At 43.7% G+C, this 15137-nt stretch overlaps 2 protein-coding genes across 2 annotated transcripts; both read right to left on the reverse strand.

Annotated features, from left to right (window-relative positions):
* Positions 1-83: 83 nt before the first annotated feature.
* LOC124153334 lies at positions 84-2777 on the reverse strand. Its single transcript, XM_046526435.1, has 3 exons — positions 2359-2777; positions 1743-1967; positions 84-1404 (listed from the first exon to the last, which is right to left on the reverse strand). Exons 1-3 carry the CDS (start codon positions 2503-2505, stop codon positions 1012-1014), a joined length of 765 nt encoding a protein of 254 aa, XP_046382391.1. The 5' UTR covers positions 2506-2777; the 3' UTR covers positions 84-1011.
* A 9641-nt stretch (positions 2778-12418) lies between these two features.
* On the reverse strand, positions 12419-13390 carry LOC124173949. The gene has a single exon (XM_046553114.1). It carries the CDS (start codon positions 13388-13390, stop codon positions 12419-12421), a length of 972 nt encoding a protein of 323 aa, XP_046409070.1.
* Positions 13391-15137: the final 1747 nt, after the last annotated feature.

Below are 15137 nucleotides of genomic sequence, written 5' to 3' on the forward strand. Positions count from 1 at the left end.
TAAACTGTATCAATCTCTCTGTTGAAAAAGTGGAAATTGTGACACTAGCCTGTATAGAACTACACAACTTTTTGAGATCAAAGAAGGACGCTAATTACTTGCCTCAAGGTCTGGTAGATAGAGTGATGAGTGATGGAAGGGTAATTCCTGGAGTGTGGAGGGAGGGCCCAATACTTGACGGTCAATTGGTAAGACAGGGTGGAAATAGGCACAATAACAATGCGAGAGCTATAAGGGATGAATTTTGCGAATATTTTGTGACTGATGGAATACTACCATTGGGAAATGGCATGTAGGTTGTGGTAGTGCTAATGAATTCCTCTATTTCATTCCCCCTTTTGTTATTGGTGATTTTTGTGGTAGTAAAGATTGTAATATTTCTGCAGTTCTATGAAAAATTATTCCACTTTTCATTTGTGTTATTGGCTTTATTGATGACTCACAACCTTCTTGCGCTATAAAGCTTTTTATATTTGAACCAAATCAAGACTTTTTTTGTGTGATAGTGGCCTACTATGCCATAATGAACCAATATTAAAAAATCTATGATGATGGTTTATCTACCTATGGTTAATAAATAGGAAATTTCTGGAATGAATCGTGTTAAGAAGGAGAGCACTCATTTGCGTCCTTGCATCGCATGGAAATAGAAGGACTATTGGCTAAAATGCTATAAGTTAAGATTCAGAAACCAAAGTTTATTCCAGAACTTCTTCAAATTAAGTTTGTTTGCAACCTTGTCAGAAATTGAATAATAATAATAATTGAACAACTAATATAGCTTACGTACTACCTGATGTTATACGATTATTTGGTATGATAGTTGAAACAAATTCTTAAATCATGCAATATACTCAAGATTTTTTAACTAATGGCCATCGAGGGTTGAAGAAATGACCAAACAACAGTGATTCCACCAAGCAAATTATATAATTAACCATTATTTTACAATCAAATTCAATGTAACAAAATGTAAACTAAAATTATAAAATAAAAAACATACAAAAATAGTTAACTTTCATTCTCATCATCTTTAGCTTTCATTACTATATCAAAAATTTTCTGCATTGCAGCTTTCTGTTTTTTTTCGTCACTAATATCGGCAATTTCTTGCCCTACAAATAGGCCGAAATTTTCAAATTTTGTGTTTTTCCGCAGTGTCCCTTGCTCAAGGGCTGACGAAGCCTTTGAGAGGAAGGTAGTTATGTCTGCTTCCTCAGTCCTTCTCCTCTTGGGGGTCGGTACTCCTCTTGATGACCCGCTTCTTGAGGAGATGTTGCAGTGGTCAGCGCTGGCAGAGGTGGACTCTTCACTGAGTAAGGGGACTGGGATGGTACCAATTTCATGCTGCTCTTCTGCCGTGACATCTGATAACTCTCCTGATTGTATTTCAATGGGCGTTTCCTACAGACAAAAAAATTAATGTAATGTTCAGAAGTGCAAAGAAGTCCCTTCGTGAATTCAAGTGTAGCTAAAACATAAATATCGCAGAAGTAACTGCGTTGAAGTGGGCACTCAACGTAAGATCACAAATTTCCGTAAACAGTAAACCAAAATAGATGATCAACAATGGTAAATAACGTAGTCAATGGACGATCTCAAACAATAGACTCGTTCCAAACATGCCCCTTGAATTTGACTTTTCATGTTATTACTTCATGCCAGAAGCAAACAATGCACATTCCAGCAAAACAAATTATACGTAATAAAGACGAATTTATTTGCAAGTGTCATCGGCATACCTTGTTAAGCTCCACGGGATCCAAGTTTGATACGCTCTTCCTGGGTGCCGTATGCCTTTCAAGGAAACTTAAATTGTTGTAGCACCACAATTTTGGCCTTAAAACCTCTTCCACTCCTGCTCCACTCTTCTTCGACCTGATTAATTTGTTTTTTTCAGCCATGTATTGTGTGCGGAGGCCATTTATCTTCGTTTTCACATCCTCTGATGTGGTACCAGGTCGAAACTGTTGGGAGTATCGAGTACACATATATTTTAAAAGACCATATCGGCGGTAACCACAAAATAATTCTTTGTAGGATTCATTGAAACCTCGTATTACAAAAAAACTCAATATAAAGGCCGCTACGGGACCACCACTTATCTAAATAAAAACATATCCAACACCATTTGAACGAAACAAGCCCTAGCTCCAGAAATGTATATTTGTGAATGAAATTATAATTTTAAGGAAATAAACGTACAAAATATTATCACGACAATTATCGAAGCATTCCGATATCACATATAATATATACGTAATATATATTTATATAAATATTGCATTAGTTAATATCTTCACGAGGTAGGTATAGGTCAAGGTTAACCAAAACAATTATAATTATAATTTTACTTACAGGCAACAAATTAGTGGCTATGTCTTGCAGCGCCGAACTTCTCTTCTGCTTCAAGTGATAATCTGGGGAGCTTACTTCGTACAAACACCTTTTTTCCTCGTAAAAACTAATGAGGGCTTCCACAGCGTTCCTCTCCCAAACGGCCATGATGTCAATAGTTATCTCCAAGGTCGCGTTGGCAAGGCTCGGAAAGTTATGTATCGTTCACTGATTGGTCGAAACGCTTTAATACCATTCGAGATTCAATAGAAATTAGAACCGTTCAAGAAAGACGAATTTGATGGAAACGAAGTGATTCAAGAGCATTCAAGACCAAATGTCCGCAGTCATGACGATTGACATGACGTCATATAGATTCGATAAAGATTGTTCAACGAGTCTCGAACGTAATTTGACGAGAATTTGACAGTGTGAAACCCCCTTAACATCAACGTAATGCACACAGTCAACTAAATAATAATTAATGCCGATTTTTTTAAAAAGACTAATTTTATGAAAATAATTATTATCTGCGTTGAAACATCTATTTCTAAGCAGATTCAGTAACTTAGAGAAAATAATCAGAGGAAGTGACAGAGGTTGTATATTCGTGTCCTGTCGGCTAATTACATTCCAATCTCAGTCGAGAAAAATTCCTACTCATATTAACAACAATTCTCACTATACAGGTACACTCACAGTCAGGGGCGCCGACTTATAAAAAATATTGGGGGGGCCCATACCGCGGGTCTTGCCTCGGGAAATTTTCTAAATTTTAGATGAAAAATAGTGAGTTTTAAAGTTTTTTTAAATCCTTTTAGAGGGGTCATATGATCAACATTAGAACCCCGAAAACTCGACTCTCTATAACTCGAAACTTCGGGAAACTCTACAAGCCTGACACATTTTTTGGCTTTGAAAAAAGAAACAAAACATCAACAGCACGGTATTTTGGTAAAAAGCTAATTTCATTTACAGTTATAATTACGCTCATAGACTATTACAGAGCAGTGAATATATAGCTCTGAACAAGCTAAAATTATATTTAAATAAATCCTAAACTATCATACAAAGAATAAAACATAAAATATTGCTGTTGCTCAGCAATAGCACTTTAATTAATAGGTTATATAGGTAATTTAAGTTTACTTTGAAGAAGACTCCGCGGTTCATTAAACTAAACCAATATCTCAACTTTAATCCTTTAAAACAGTTAGCAACGTTTATAAAGTACGCCTAATACTTTCAGTCAACAAGTATGTGAATAGCGGGTTTTAATTGGGTCTTACACTCTAAAAATACTGAAGTACTTGAAAATAAATAATACAGTGCTATAGTACGAAACATATATATAATCATAATAGAAAAATACAGTACTGACCTAGCACTAACATTTTGAAACTGAAAATGTAACATTCTGTATGTATATATCTGTTTTATAAAGATTTTTAATGTTTATGTAAATGCCATTATTAGTGCAAGAGTGTATTTAGAAAGGTGCAAATGTCTGACTGTCTGACCGGATTACTGTATATGAAGTAGTTGATGACTGGTCGGATATCCAATTCATCCAAAACATCTCGGTGGGCATGGAGAACAGCCAAGTTGTTCAATCGCTTCTGTCCCATTGTTGATCGAAGATATGATTTCAGTCGTGTAAGGGAGCTAAATGACCGTTCTGCTGTCGCTGTCGTTATTGGAACTACTTGGAGAAACTTAATGCACTTCACTACCTCGCATAACATTTCTCCAACTGCAGGCTCTTGTGTAATGTACTTTCTTACATCACGCATGTTTTTTAAGACCAGCTGTTTTTTATTAGCGATGTCGGCTAACATATGCAAGTGTAGGCGCAATCTCTCAATGTCGAGGTCATTTTTGAAAAACTCAGTCGAGTTTACAAAATTTGTTTCCCCTCTGTTCACTAAAAGCAAACACTCTTGCTCAACTGCAATAACCTGCGTGAGTCCAGTGGATGAAAACCGCTCATTAATGCAAGATTGCACCGTTTCACAAACTTCAATGTAGATAACTTTGTAGTAATCCTTTGGAGTTTTGAAAGTGTGCGGTGAGCTGGCTTTGTCGTTTTCATATTTCTTTGTCATAAGTCGATTACGAGGAAGCGAAGGATCATTAACTTTTGAAGGTTTCTCTTTTAAACACAATTCCCAAAATTGTTCAAAACTATCACGCCTTCCATTCAATATATAAATCAAGCCCTCATATATTTTTCCGAGATCAGCAACACTTAGATGAGGGCATTGAATTTTTTCATTGACATCCTCCACAGGGTTCATTACATGGCAATAAAGACGTAAAAATAAATGAGTCTTAAATTGTAGCATTGACTCAAGGTAGCCTGCACATTTGTAACCAGCCTCTGTTTTGTCCTCTGCACTAAATGTTTTAAAAAACTCTAGAAGTTCTTCAAAGTTTTTCACTATTCTCAAAATACTGGAAGCTCGCATTGTCCATCGAGTGGGGCAAAGAGGTCGTAGACCAGGTTGATCGTTGGCGCTGTCACAGCGTATGCTTCTGAAAAGTCCCATCCTTTTGGTGGATTCCCTTACGGTGTTTATTAAGTCCTTGGCAAAAGCCATAATATCCCTCATACACGTAAGATCGCGGAGACTGTCTACAACTGCCAAGTTTAAACTGTGAGCAGTGCACATAACGTGCTTTTGGTTGTACATCCAAAACTAACTTTTGTAGTCCTTTGAGCCTACCCCTCATATTCGAGGCACCATCATAGCACTGTCCTCTCAAGTTATCCATTGAAAAATCAAGACGAGCCAGAACGTCTTTTATTATAAAATTAATTGTTTGAGGCGTAACTATGTGAAAGCGATTCATAATTAAATTAAGAAAGAAGAACTTTGTACTTTCACATTAATATTTAATCACGACCATGGTTTCAACGTTAGACGTCATCATCAGGTGAACTCTACAGAGGTCCATCACATCCTTTTATACCAGGCTAGGAGGGGGAGGGAGGAAGGTAATTAGGTTGAAAGGATTGGTTAACAGAGAAGAGGGAGGGGGGAAAAAAACCTTGGTCATGTGGTATGGAAGTTAGGGGGAGGAGGCACCCTTATGGGGGGCACGGCAAGTGGAGGGGGGGGGGGTTCCTCACCTGAACCCCCCCCCCCTCCACTTGCCGTGCCCCCCATAAGGGTGCCTCCTCCCCCTAACTTCCATACCACATGACCAAGGTTTTTTTCCCCCCTCCCTCTTCTCTGTTAACCAATCCTTTCAACCTAATTACCTTCCTCCCTCCCCCTCCTAGCCTGGTATAAAAGGATGTGATGGACCTCTGTAGAGTTCACCTGATGATGACGTCTAACGTTGAAACCATGGTCGTGATTAAATATTAATGTGAAAGTACAAAGTTCTTCTTTCTTAATTTAAGTCTTTTATTATAATAAATAGAGTCTGTGATTCAGTGTTGGGGATCTCGTATAAGCCAATAAAGTCTTCGTTGATGATTAAGGAATCATCGACAGTACGAATACAAAATGACACTTGTTCGTGAATCGAAGAATCACTTGTTTCGTCAACTATAATAGAATAATTCTCAGTCTTCTTGATTGAAGCCAATACCTTTCTCAACACAGTCTTTCCTAGTAGATCAATGATCTCGTTTTGAATATCGTGGGATGTCCACTTGTACCCCGAACGCCCTAACCAATCTTTTAACTCAGGTACGTCATTCTTTCGGAGTTCCAACAATTGAAAAAAATTTGAGTTTACATCTTCGTGCCCTCTAATTGCTAGTCCTTGCCGGCATAGAAATTGCACGGTAGTAAAAATTGTCTCAAGAGCTAAACGGCCTTTCGTCATATCACTATCTAACTGTTCATTCAGTTGGGAGACCACACTTCGGTTAGGGATAGAATTTAGTCTCAGAACATCTTCTTTATGCGTTAACGTATTTTCATGAAGACGGAATTTTTCCAAAGCCTTTTTCCAGTTAGAAAAGCCTAGGGAAAGAAATGCATCTTCTTTTTTTGAAGAAAATTGCAATAGATTTTTAGCATCTGCCTCTTTGCAGGTTTTGCAATAAACTTTTTCGGTAGATGCTTCATATTCTAACCATGCATATTTGGTTAACCAAGACTTCTGAAATGATCTTCCCTTGCCGGATTGTACGGGTTTCGGCTGTGAGCACTTCTCGCCTGAAGACGATGAAGCAATTGACGACACAATAATTGTCGGAGGTTGACTTGCAGTACCATCAACTTCCAAGCGCGCCTTTTTGGTAACAAATTTATCCATTGCAAACTTAATTCACAATGCACTAAGTGACTAAAGTAAACAAATAATATATAGCCACATAAAAGAGTCTCCTAAATACTAAAGTCGAAATGCTAAACACGTCTGCACTGAAAGGAAATATCCACACTGAATGACTGCTCCAGCAGGGTGAACTCCATATTGCCGCGGCGTCGTAATGTCTTGAAGTGTCAAGGCGCCGCGATGCGGAGGCACGCAGGGTTTCAGGTGCTTCTGCTTTCTGATTCAGTCCTTTTGCAGTTGCCGCGACCGCAGCGTTGGCCCGCAGGGCTGCAAATTGGTCATTATTACCATTATTGGCCATTATTTCAGCTGATCTTGATCATTAAAAGTCATTATAATTCTAAAAAGTCTCTAAAATTCAATTCTATACCGTATTTACTTACAAGTAGGATGAGGATTCTTGTCGCTTTTTAAATCGGAGTTGTTATATGAGCGCGAGAGAAGGATTCGCGGCAAACGACTCCAAGCTGCGTATGCTTCGGAAGCGAACGTGTAGATGAGCCCGGTGTGGCAGCGATGTCATCTGATACCCATAGGCGCAAATCGACCATTTCTGGCTAGCATCTTTGTTGCACCTTCCACAACAATGTATGTAGTGAGGTGGATTGACCAATCCATCAACCAATGTCTCCCGCATACTTTCTGTTTTGGTTGGCCATGAAGGTAATGTAGCCAGGCAGTCAGGCGACAGATGAGTAGTATTATGGTAGGGGTGAGATTACAAAATGTACGAAAGTAGCGAGCGAATGCTTAACCTCCACAACTAAGTTTTATTGAAGAACAATACAATGTTACAATACGGACAAGATCTTACGTAATATGGTTCCAGTCCCTCGTTACGTAAGTCCATGTAAGACAATCCTGACCCCCAACCCTCCCTCAAAACGTCACCCATAATACTTAGTAGGAGCAAGAAGGTCCAATTTCTTTTTTTCTCTAAAATTCTATATTGCTCTTTTTTCAAAGCCATCTTATGTGTGAGTAACTACGGTAACACAAAGGGTCCAAAACGCCACAAACCTCCCATTATTATCTGGCCGGTTTCAGTAGGGTTTATGTCGTATTTGGTCAATTTGTGATCATTATTGGAGCAAAAATAAGTCATTCTTCCATTAAAATCAACCGGGAGGCAGCTTACATCCCTCTTGACCCTCCAGTTTGTACCCGAAGGAAACACACACCGGGAAAAATTCAAAGTGTGTCGCAGCCCTGAAACACTATCACGATTCACACCACTTTTTTCAGTTAACCTGTTTAATACCGTAATAATTATTTGTTTTATATCATCACTGAATGTATTTTAAAAGGTTACTATCGCCAAACAATGAAAATAAAAAATACCAATATATTTTTGTGATTTTACAAAGCATAATATAACTTAATTTATTTCTTGAATTATTGGGGGGGCTCCGCCCCCCCAAACGAATTATTGAGGGGGCTCGAGCCCCCTCAGGCCCCATGGAGTCGGCGCCTATGCTCATAGTTAAAATCATTTTGATAACCCAAGAGTAAGAAAAATAATTGTAATTAGATCGATAATAGTAGTTTTCAAATTTCTAGTACTTTAATACGAAAAAATGTAGGAATTAACATGAATTAAAGTACTAACGCTTTCCTGACAGCGGCTGGGCGAACCACAATTAGCTATAAGGGCCAGGTAGAAATTCTAGTATTATTACAGTAAAATCACGGATGAGCATGAATGAAAAGTTTGAAAACATGGTTGACCATTATTTCGGTCATAAATGTATAATCATTAATAGTCGTCCAATTAAGCAGTGATAATCATAAGGGTGACTTTTTCTTGAGTAATCTGGTTAGAGTATGCTGATGTTAAGACTTCCTTTTTTTAAAAAAATAAATGACTTAAGATTTCTTCGATTCCTCCCAGAACTTCTCCGCATCTACCGCGCACAGAATAGACCTTGTCGGCTGCGGAGCCATGTATTTGTGAGATATAAATGAAATATGAGTCCAAATATGAGTCTATAGAGAGGAAAAACCTCTCCAATGACAATGAACTTGAAGGAAAACTCTGCCACAGCCCAACGGGACGTGAGTTGCCGCAGTACATCCGCTAATCTTGATTTCGATTGGGCCTTTGCTTCTTCGGTGGCGTCCGCGTCCGTCCTCGTCGGCTCTTGGTGCCGTGAAGGCAAAGGATGCAGGCTGGTTCGTGTGCCATCCTTCTAAGTTTCACCGACCCAGCCCCATCAGTTTCCTGGGACTCGTGGGTGAGTACATATTATTGAAAGCGATAGTCCGTGGGAAGCATCGGTGCTTTTATGGTCCATTAGTTGATCCTCAATATTCACCCACATTCAATTTTCGGAATCTATAGCTGCAACCGTTAATTCCTCGCACGAGTGTATAGCGAATATTAATACCTATTTTTCCTTTTCATTTGTTAAATCTGTAGCGATGGCTACGCTAAATAACACACTTCGGTTATCTGCGGAGAGGCGTTTATTGTGACTTGACAATACAGAACTGAACTGGGTAGCCCAGATGGCTAGCTTATATACATGCGGCGAATATTCTGGAACGCCGCGCCGGATCTTCCTCGAACCTTCTAGAATTCCTGAAAAGATATAGGAAAAAATACCGGCCGGCGCCAGGACTCGAACGCGCGCCGTCCGATTAGTAGGCGGACACTTATCCACTGGTCCAACTCTACATTGTGGCGGACGATGCGCCACACTACTCCCCCCCTTGGAGGAGAGACAGAGTGTTGGCAACAAAACGTTCTGGAGGACGGACGGCGCGGCCGGAGCGAGTGGTGGTATCTGGTGACGGAGTAGGCGGAGGGTCCTCCTCAAGAAGATGGGCTGGCTTGAGACGGTCGATTGATATAGTGGCTGGTTTGCCATTGATGTACAGGGTATACGTCTTCTCACCGCGGCTGAGGACAGGATATGGTCCCGCGTAAGGTGGTTGCAGGGCTGGCCGCAAAGCGTCTTGGCGGACAAAGACCTGGGAGGATGTGGCCAAGTCCTTGTGTATGAAGACACGCTGCGATGAGATGTGGCGTGACGCAGGGGTCGGACGCAGCTGGCTCATGTGGTTACGCAGCTGAGAAACAAGATCCTGGGAGTCCAGATGCTGGGCACAGTCGACGAAGAAGTCCCCGGGAAGACGCAGTTGCTCCCCGAAGAGGAGTTCGGCAGGTGTTGTCTGCAGGTCGGCTCTCCAAGTTGTGCGGAGGCCGAGAAGAACTGTGGGTAGTGCGTCCATCCATGAGTTGGAAGAAGAGCACATGAGGGCCGCCTTAAGAACGCGATGTAGTCGTTCGACGAGTCCGTTTGCCTGGGGATGGTAGCTCGTGGTGTGATGTAGCGTTGTTCCCAGAGTGGTGCAAAGTCTCTGGAAAAGAGATGACACAAACTGTCGTCCACGGTCGCAGGTGATGTGTTGAGGACAGCCGTAGTGAGCAACCCATCCCAGGAGAAAGGCGCGGGAGACGCTGTCTGCGGTGATGTCTGCTAGGGGTTCTGCGACTGGCCAGCGGGAGAATCGGTCGATAATTGTGAGGAGGTACCGGTAGCCGGAGCAAGACGGGAGAGGACCCACGATGTCCATATGTATGTGTTCGAAACGCCTGGTTGGCGGAACGAAGTCTCCAAGTGGCGTTGTGATGTGACGAGACACCTTGCAACGTTGGCAGGAGAGGCAGCTGCGAGCCCATGCGCGACAGTCCTTTCGCATGGATGGCCAAACATATCGACGGGAGACGAGTTTAATGGTGGAGTTTGCACCAGGATGACTAAGGGAGTGGATGTTGTCAAAGATTTGTCGGCGATATGAGGGAGTAACGTAGGGGCGTGGGGTTGGCATGGAGGTGTCGCACCATAGTGAAATGTTCGTTCCGGGTACAGGCCTACGGTGAAGTTGAAGAGCCGTACCGCTGTGGCGTAGTCTTTGGAGCTCTTCGTCTTCATCTTGGGAGCGAGAGAGAGCGGCGAAGTCAATCGGAGACGGTGTGGATATGGATTCTACCCTGGAGAGACAGTCCGCGACGACGTTGTCAAGTCCGGAGATGTGTCTCACGTCCGTGGTGAATTGTGAGATGAATTCCAGGTGATTAAATTGTCGTGGTGAGCAGGTGTCGCTACTCTTCTTGCTGGGGCCAAAGGCATAAGAGAGTGGTTTGTGATCGGTGAAGATGGCGAAATCGCGGGCTTCAACCATCGGCCGAAAGTGCCTCACTGCTTGGTAGGCGGCGTAGAGTTCGCGGTCGTAAGTGCTCCACTTCTGCTGGGAAGGTGTCAGCTTGCGAGAGAAGAAACCGAGTGGCTGCCAAGAGTTCCCAAAATTTTGCTGTAGGACAGCGCCGATTGCGGTTCGGCTAGCATCGACGACAAGAGCCAGAGGTGCTGAGTCGATTGGATGCGACAGGGTTGCCGCCTTGGCTAGTCCGCCTTTAGAGGCATCGAAACTCTGCTGAAGTTCTGGTGTCCAGAAAATTGGAGTGGAGCTCCTGATATCAGGACCTTGAAGTAGAGCATTGAGAGGGGCCTGTGTGGATGCGGCGTGTGGTATGTGCTGTCGATAAAAATTCAGCATACCGAGGAATCTCCGAAGGTCCTTTATGGTCTTCGGTGGAGGGAAGTTGTTGATAGCAGCTACCTTGTCAGGTAACGGCGAGCATCCGTCAGCGCTCACGTGAAAGCCCAGAAATGTGACCTTGGAAGATCCTAGGACACACTTAGCTGAGTTGACGATGACACCGTAGTCAGAAAGGCGCTGAAATAATATCCGCAGGTGTTGATGATGCTCTTCCTGCGAACGGGAAAATACTAAGATGTCATCTATGTAAGGAAAGCAAAAATTTAGGCCTTCGAGAGCTTCGTCGAGGAAGCGCTGCCATGTTTGGGCGGCATTTCGAAGTCCAAATGGCATAAATAGGAATTCAAAAAGGCCGAAGGGTGTAATTATGGCTGTCTTCTCTATGTCTTCGGGAGCCATTGGAATTTGAGTGAAGGCCTTGGCACAGTCGATAACACTGAAGATGTTGCACCCCTGAGAGCGTGGGAGAAATCCTTCAGATGGCGGACGGGGTAGCGGTCCGGTATCGTACGTGCGTTGAGAGCCCTGTAGTCACCACAAGGTCGCCAGCTACTATCCTTCTTGCGAACCATGTGTAGTGGTGAGGCGTAAGGGCTGTGTGAACGACGAGCAGTGCCTTCGCGTACTAGTAGCTCGAATTCTGCCTGTGCATCTCGGAGTCGATCCGGGGCTAGACGGCGGGCACGGTGGTAGATCGGCGGTCCAGGTTGTAGGCGTATGTGGTGCTTGGTATGATGGTGGATCTCCCGAGGAGTCCCTGATGGCCGCGTGATATCAGGAAATTCGGCCAGGAGGTCGTGGTAGGATGAAGAGCCCGACAGAGCGCGCACGCTGTCCTGGTAAGTTCGACCTCGATGACCCGATGTAGATTGGCCAGTGATTGCGTAGATGAGCTGAGCAGTGGCCATGTTAGGAATGAGTTGAAAGTGGGTTAAGAAATCTGCTCCGATGATTGGCTCGGTAACGTCGGCAACGATGAATCTCCAAAGGAAGTCACGCGGGAGGCCGAACTGAAGGCGTAGAAGTAAAGTACCATAAGTACGGATCCTACTGTCATTGGCTGCGGATAGCTCGTAGTCAGTGCAGGTTCGTTGTTCGGTGCATAATTTTACAGGGTAGATTGAGAGATCCGATCCTGTGTCTACGAGGAAACGCCGCTGGGAGAGGCGGTCGGTGACGAAGAGGCGGCAGCCTGTGATAGAACGACTCATAGCCGCCGTTACGAGTCGCTGTTGGAGTTTACCGGATTCACTGCATTTGCGGTGCATGGCTGGATGCAACGTCTGGCTTCGGCTCCAAATTTGCGATGGTAGTAACACATCTCAGGCTGAGCGGGGCGCGGCGCGGGTAGAGATCTGCTCCAAGTCCGTGAGTACGGAGGTTTTTTCAGATGAGCTTGTATATCTTCGAGCTGCTTCGAGAGTTTCTCAACCCGTTGGGCCAATGACGAAACATCGTTGGTATGGCGTACTGCATGGATGGCGGGTGCAGTTGGAGGCGGAGCCACGGCGACGATGCGGTCGGCCATATTTGCAAGTTCATCAAGAGGCATTGAAGTAACTTGCGTTTGCAGGATGGCTTGAGCGTTGGCCGGAAGACGTTGCAACCATAATGTGCGGAGGAAAGAATCCTCCACAAGGGTGGTGCTGATGAGAGACCGCATGCGTCGTAATAGTTGCGAAGGCTTGGTATCACCGAGCTCTTCTGCTGTGAGGAGTTGCCGCACCCGTTGATCCTCGGAGGGAGAGACGCGCTGTATCAATAGGTTTTTCAGCGTTAGGTAACGATTCTCGGCCGGAGGATTCACGATAAGATCGCTTATTTCACTGGAAAAACGATGGTCTAGGTTTCCCACGACGTAATCGTATTTAGTCTTGTCCGAGGTGATGTTGGCCAAAAAAAATTGTGCTTCGACTTGGGCGAACCATATTTCAGGCTGAGCTGGCCAGAAAGGAGGCAGTTTCGGAGTGACGCGGTAGACGGCAGCAGTGTCGACGCCGTAGGATGATGGAGACGGTGAGGCTTGCTGCGATGACAGCGTTGTTTGCTGCTGTTGTTGCTGCAGAGCCTGCTGGTGCTGTTCTTGAAGGAGCGCTAGCTGTTGGCTGTGGTTCGTTTGGTGTTCGGCGAGTTGCTGCTGGAGTCCCGCGATTTGAGCCTGCAGTTTGGCGAGTTGATCTGCGTCTGCCATGGTCGCGTGTTGTCGGGGTCACCACTGTAGCGATGGCTACGCTAAATAACACACTTCGGTTATCTGCGGAGAGGCGTTTATTGTGACTTGACAATACAGAACTGAACTGGGTAGCCCAGATGGCTAGCTTATATACATGCGGCGAATATTCTGGAACGCCGCGCCGGATCTTCCTCGAACCTTCTAGAATTCCTGAAAAGATATAGGAAAAAATACCGGCCGGCGCCAGGACTCGAACGCGCGCCGTCCGATTAGTAGGCGGACACTTATCCACTGGTCCAACTCTACATTGTGGCGGACGATGTGCCACAAATCTATTTCTTGGGCCATTATGCTACACCTACCATTACTTTCAGAAGTCGGTCCGCCAGCTCCGACAGCTAAGTTTTCCTCTGGGATCTAGGTTATTGTCAAGGAGGTGTGCCTTGAAAGGGCCACTATGACATACACTCACAATCCACGTATGTCTAATCGAGGCATCATTCACCATCTACACATGCCTTGCTACTCTCCCTGACTCCCAGGGCAGTGTCACAAGCCAAAGCATAAGTTCCCAGTGAGGATGCGCTCTCTCTGATCAGTAGCCTGTTTGCTGTGTCTAATACGAAGGCACCGCACAGTGGGCTAGAATCGAAAAAAGCTGGCCAAAACCTCAAAAACGATTTTTTTGAGCTAGGAAGCTAAACATTCGCATACATATTCTCTAATAACACCTTACAATGATTCCCTTTTTTCCTCAGTTGTTTCTTCAGGAAATTAATCCAGCACCCATCACCTTTCGTTTCGTCTCTTGGTCTCTCAAAATGCTGCTTCATTAGGGGAACCTTATGCTCCTACTGCACTTACACACACAAAAATCGCATAGTTTCAAATTTTCCTTAAAAAGTGTTTGAGTTTTGTTTTTTAAAGTAATCCTTTTGGCTTATTCGAATTTTTCGTAAGGTTTAGGTGGTACTTCCTGTGGTAGCGCGAAATCCATTGAGTCACAGACATTATGGAAGAGAAGCGCGTCACCTAAGTTCGTACACCTTTATAGCCACTCGAGATGCCTTTTCATAGACCGTAGGCTCCCTGCCTACGTTCTCGGATCTAAAAATATTTCATCACTTCTCTAAAATTTGGTAACATCGATTTTTTTTACTGCCGACGAGGCGCCAAATAAGGGACAAGTCGTTTCACTACGCATCCTTTTTACCTTCTACCATCTTCCGATTTATATTATCAAAGATTAACGCCCTCCTAGCAGCACACGCGGAATAAATTTTTCAGTATTTGAGGCGTGGGAGGGGGAGAAGCGAGCGGCCTGCTGCTCTTGTATCCGCGACGCTGCGTGGGCATTGGAATATTATCTTCGCGGACGCGGACTCAAATTAGGCATCTTGAGCCTAAACGGTGGCAGATACGTCAAAATGCACGAAAGTTTTGATCTAGAAGGGCAGTAACTCGGCAAAATCTATAGGGAATGACCATATAATAGTATATTTTTCCAATTTTGACATTCCCCCAAAATTGCATTTGGGCGAGGGCGAGTCCCACAACCTTTTTTCATTGGGCCAGATTGATTTTTTTAAAAATCGTTTTTTTTTTCGATACGCCTTAGCGTACCGAAAGCGTTACCCAGATGTTATTAAGCTTGGAGCCGCTGGAGACTCGGAGGCTGCGCGCTAGGCTTAGATTGCTTGAACAATTGAGAATGGACATCTTTAACAGTGACACGGAGAACATAATATTAGAGCCACACTATATT

Source organism: Ischnura elegans, chromosome 2, assembly GCF_921293095.1.
Source record: "Ischnura elegans chromosome 2, ioIscEleg1.1, whole genome shotgun sequence".
NCBI lineage: Eukaryota > Metazoa > Arthropoda > Insecta > Odonata > Coenagrionidae > Ischnura > Ischnura elegans.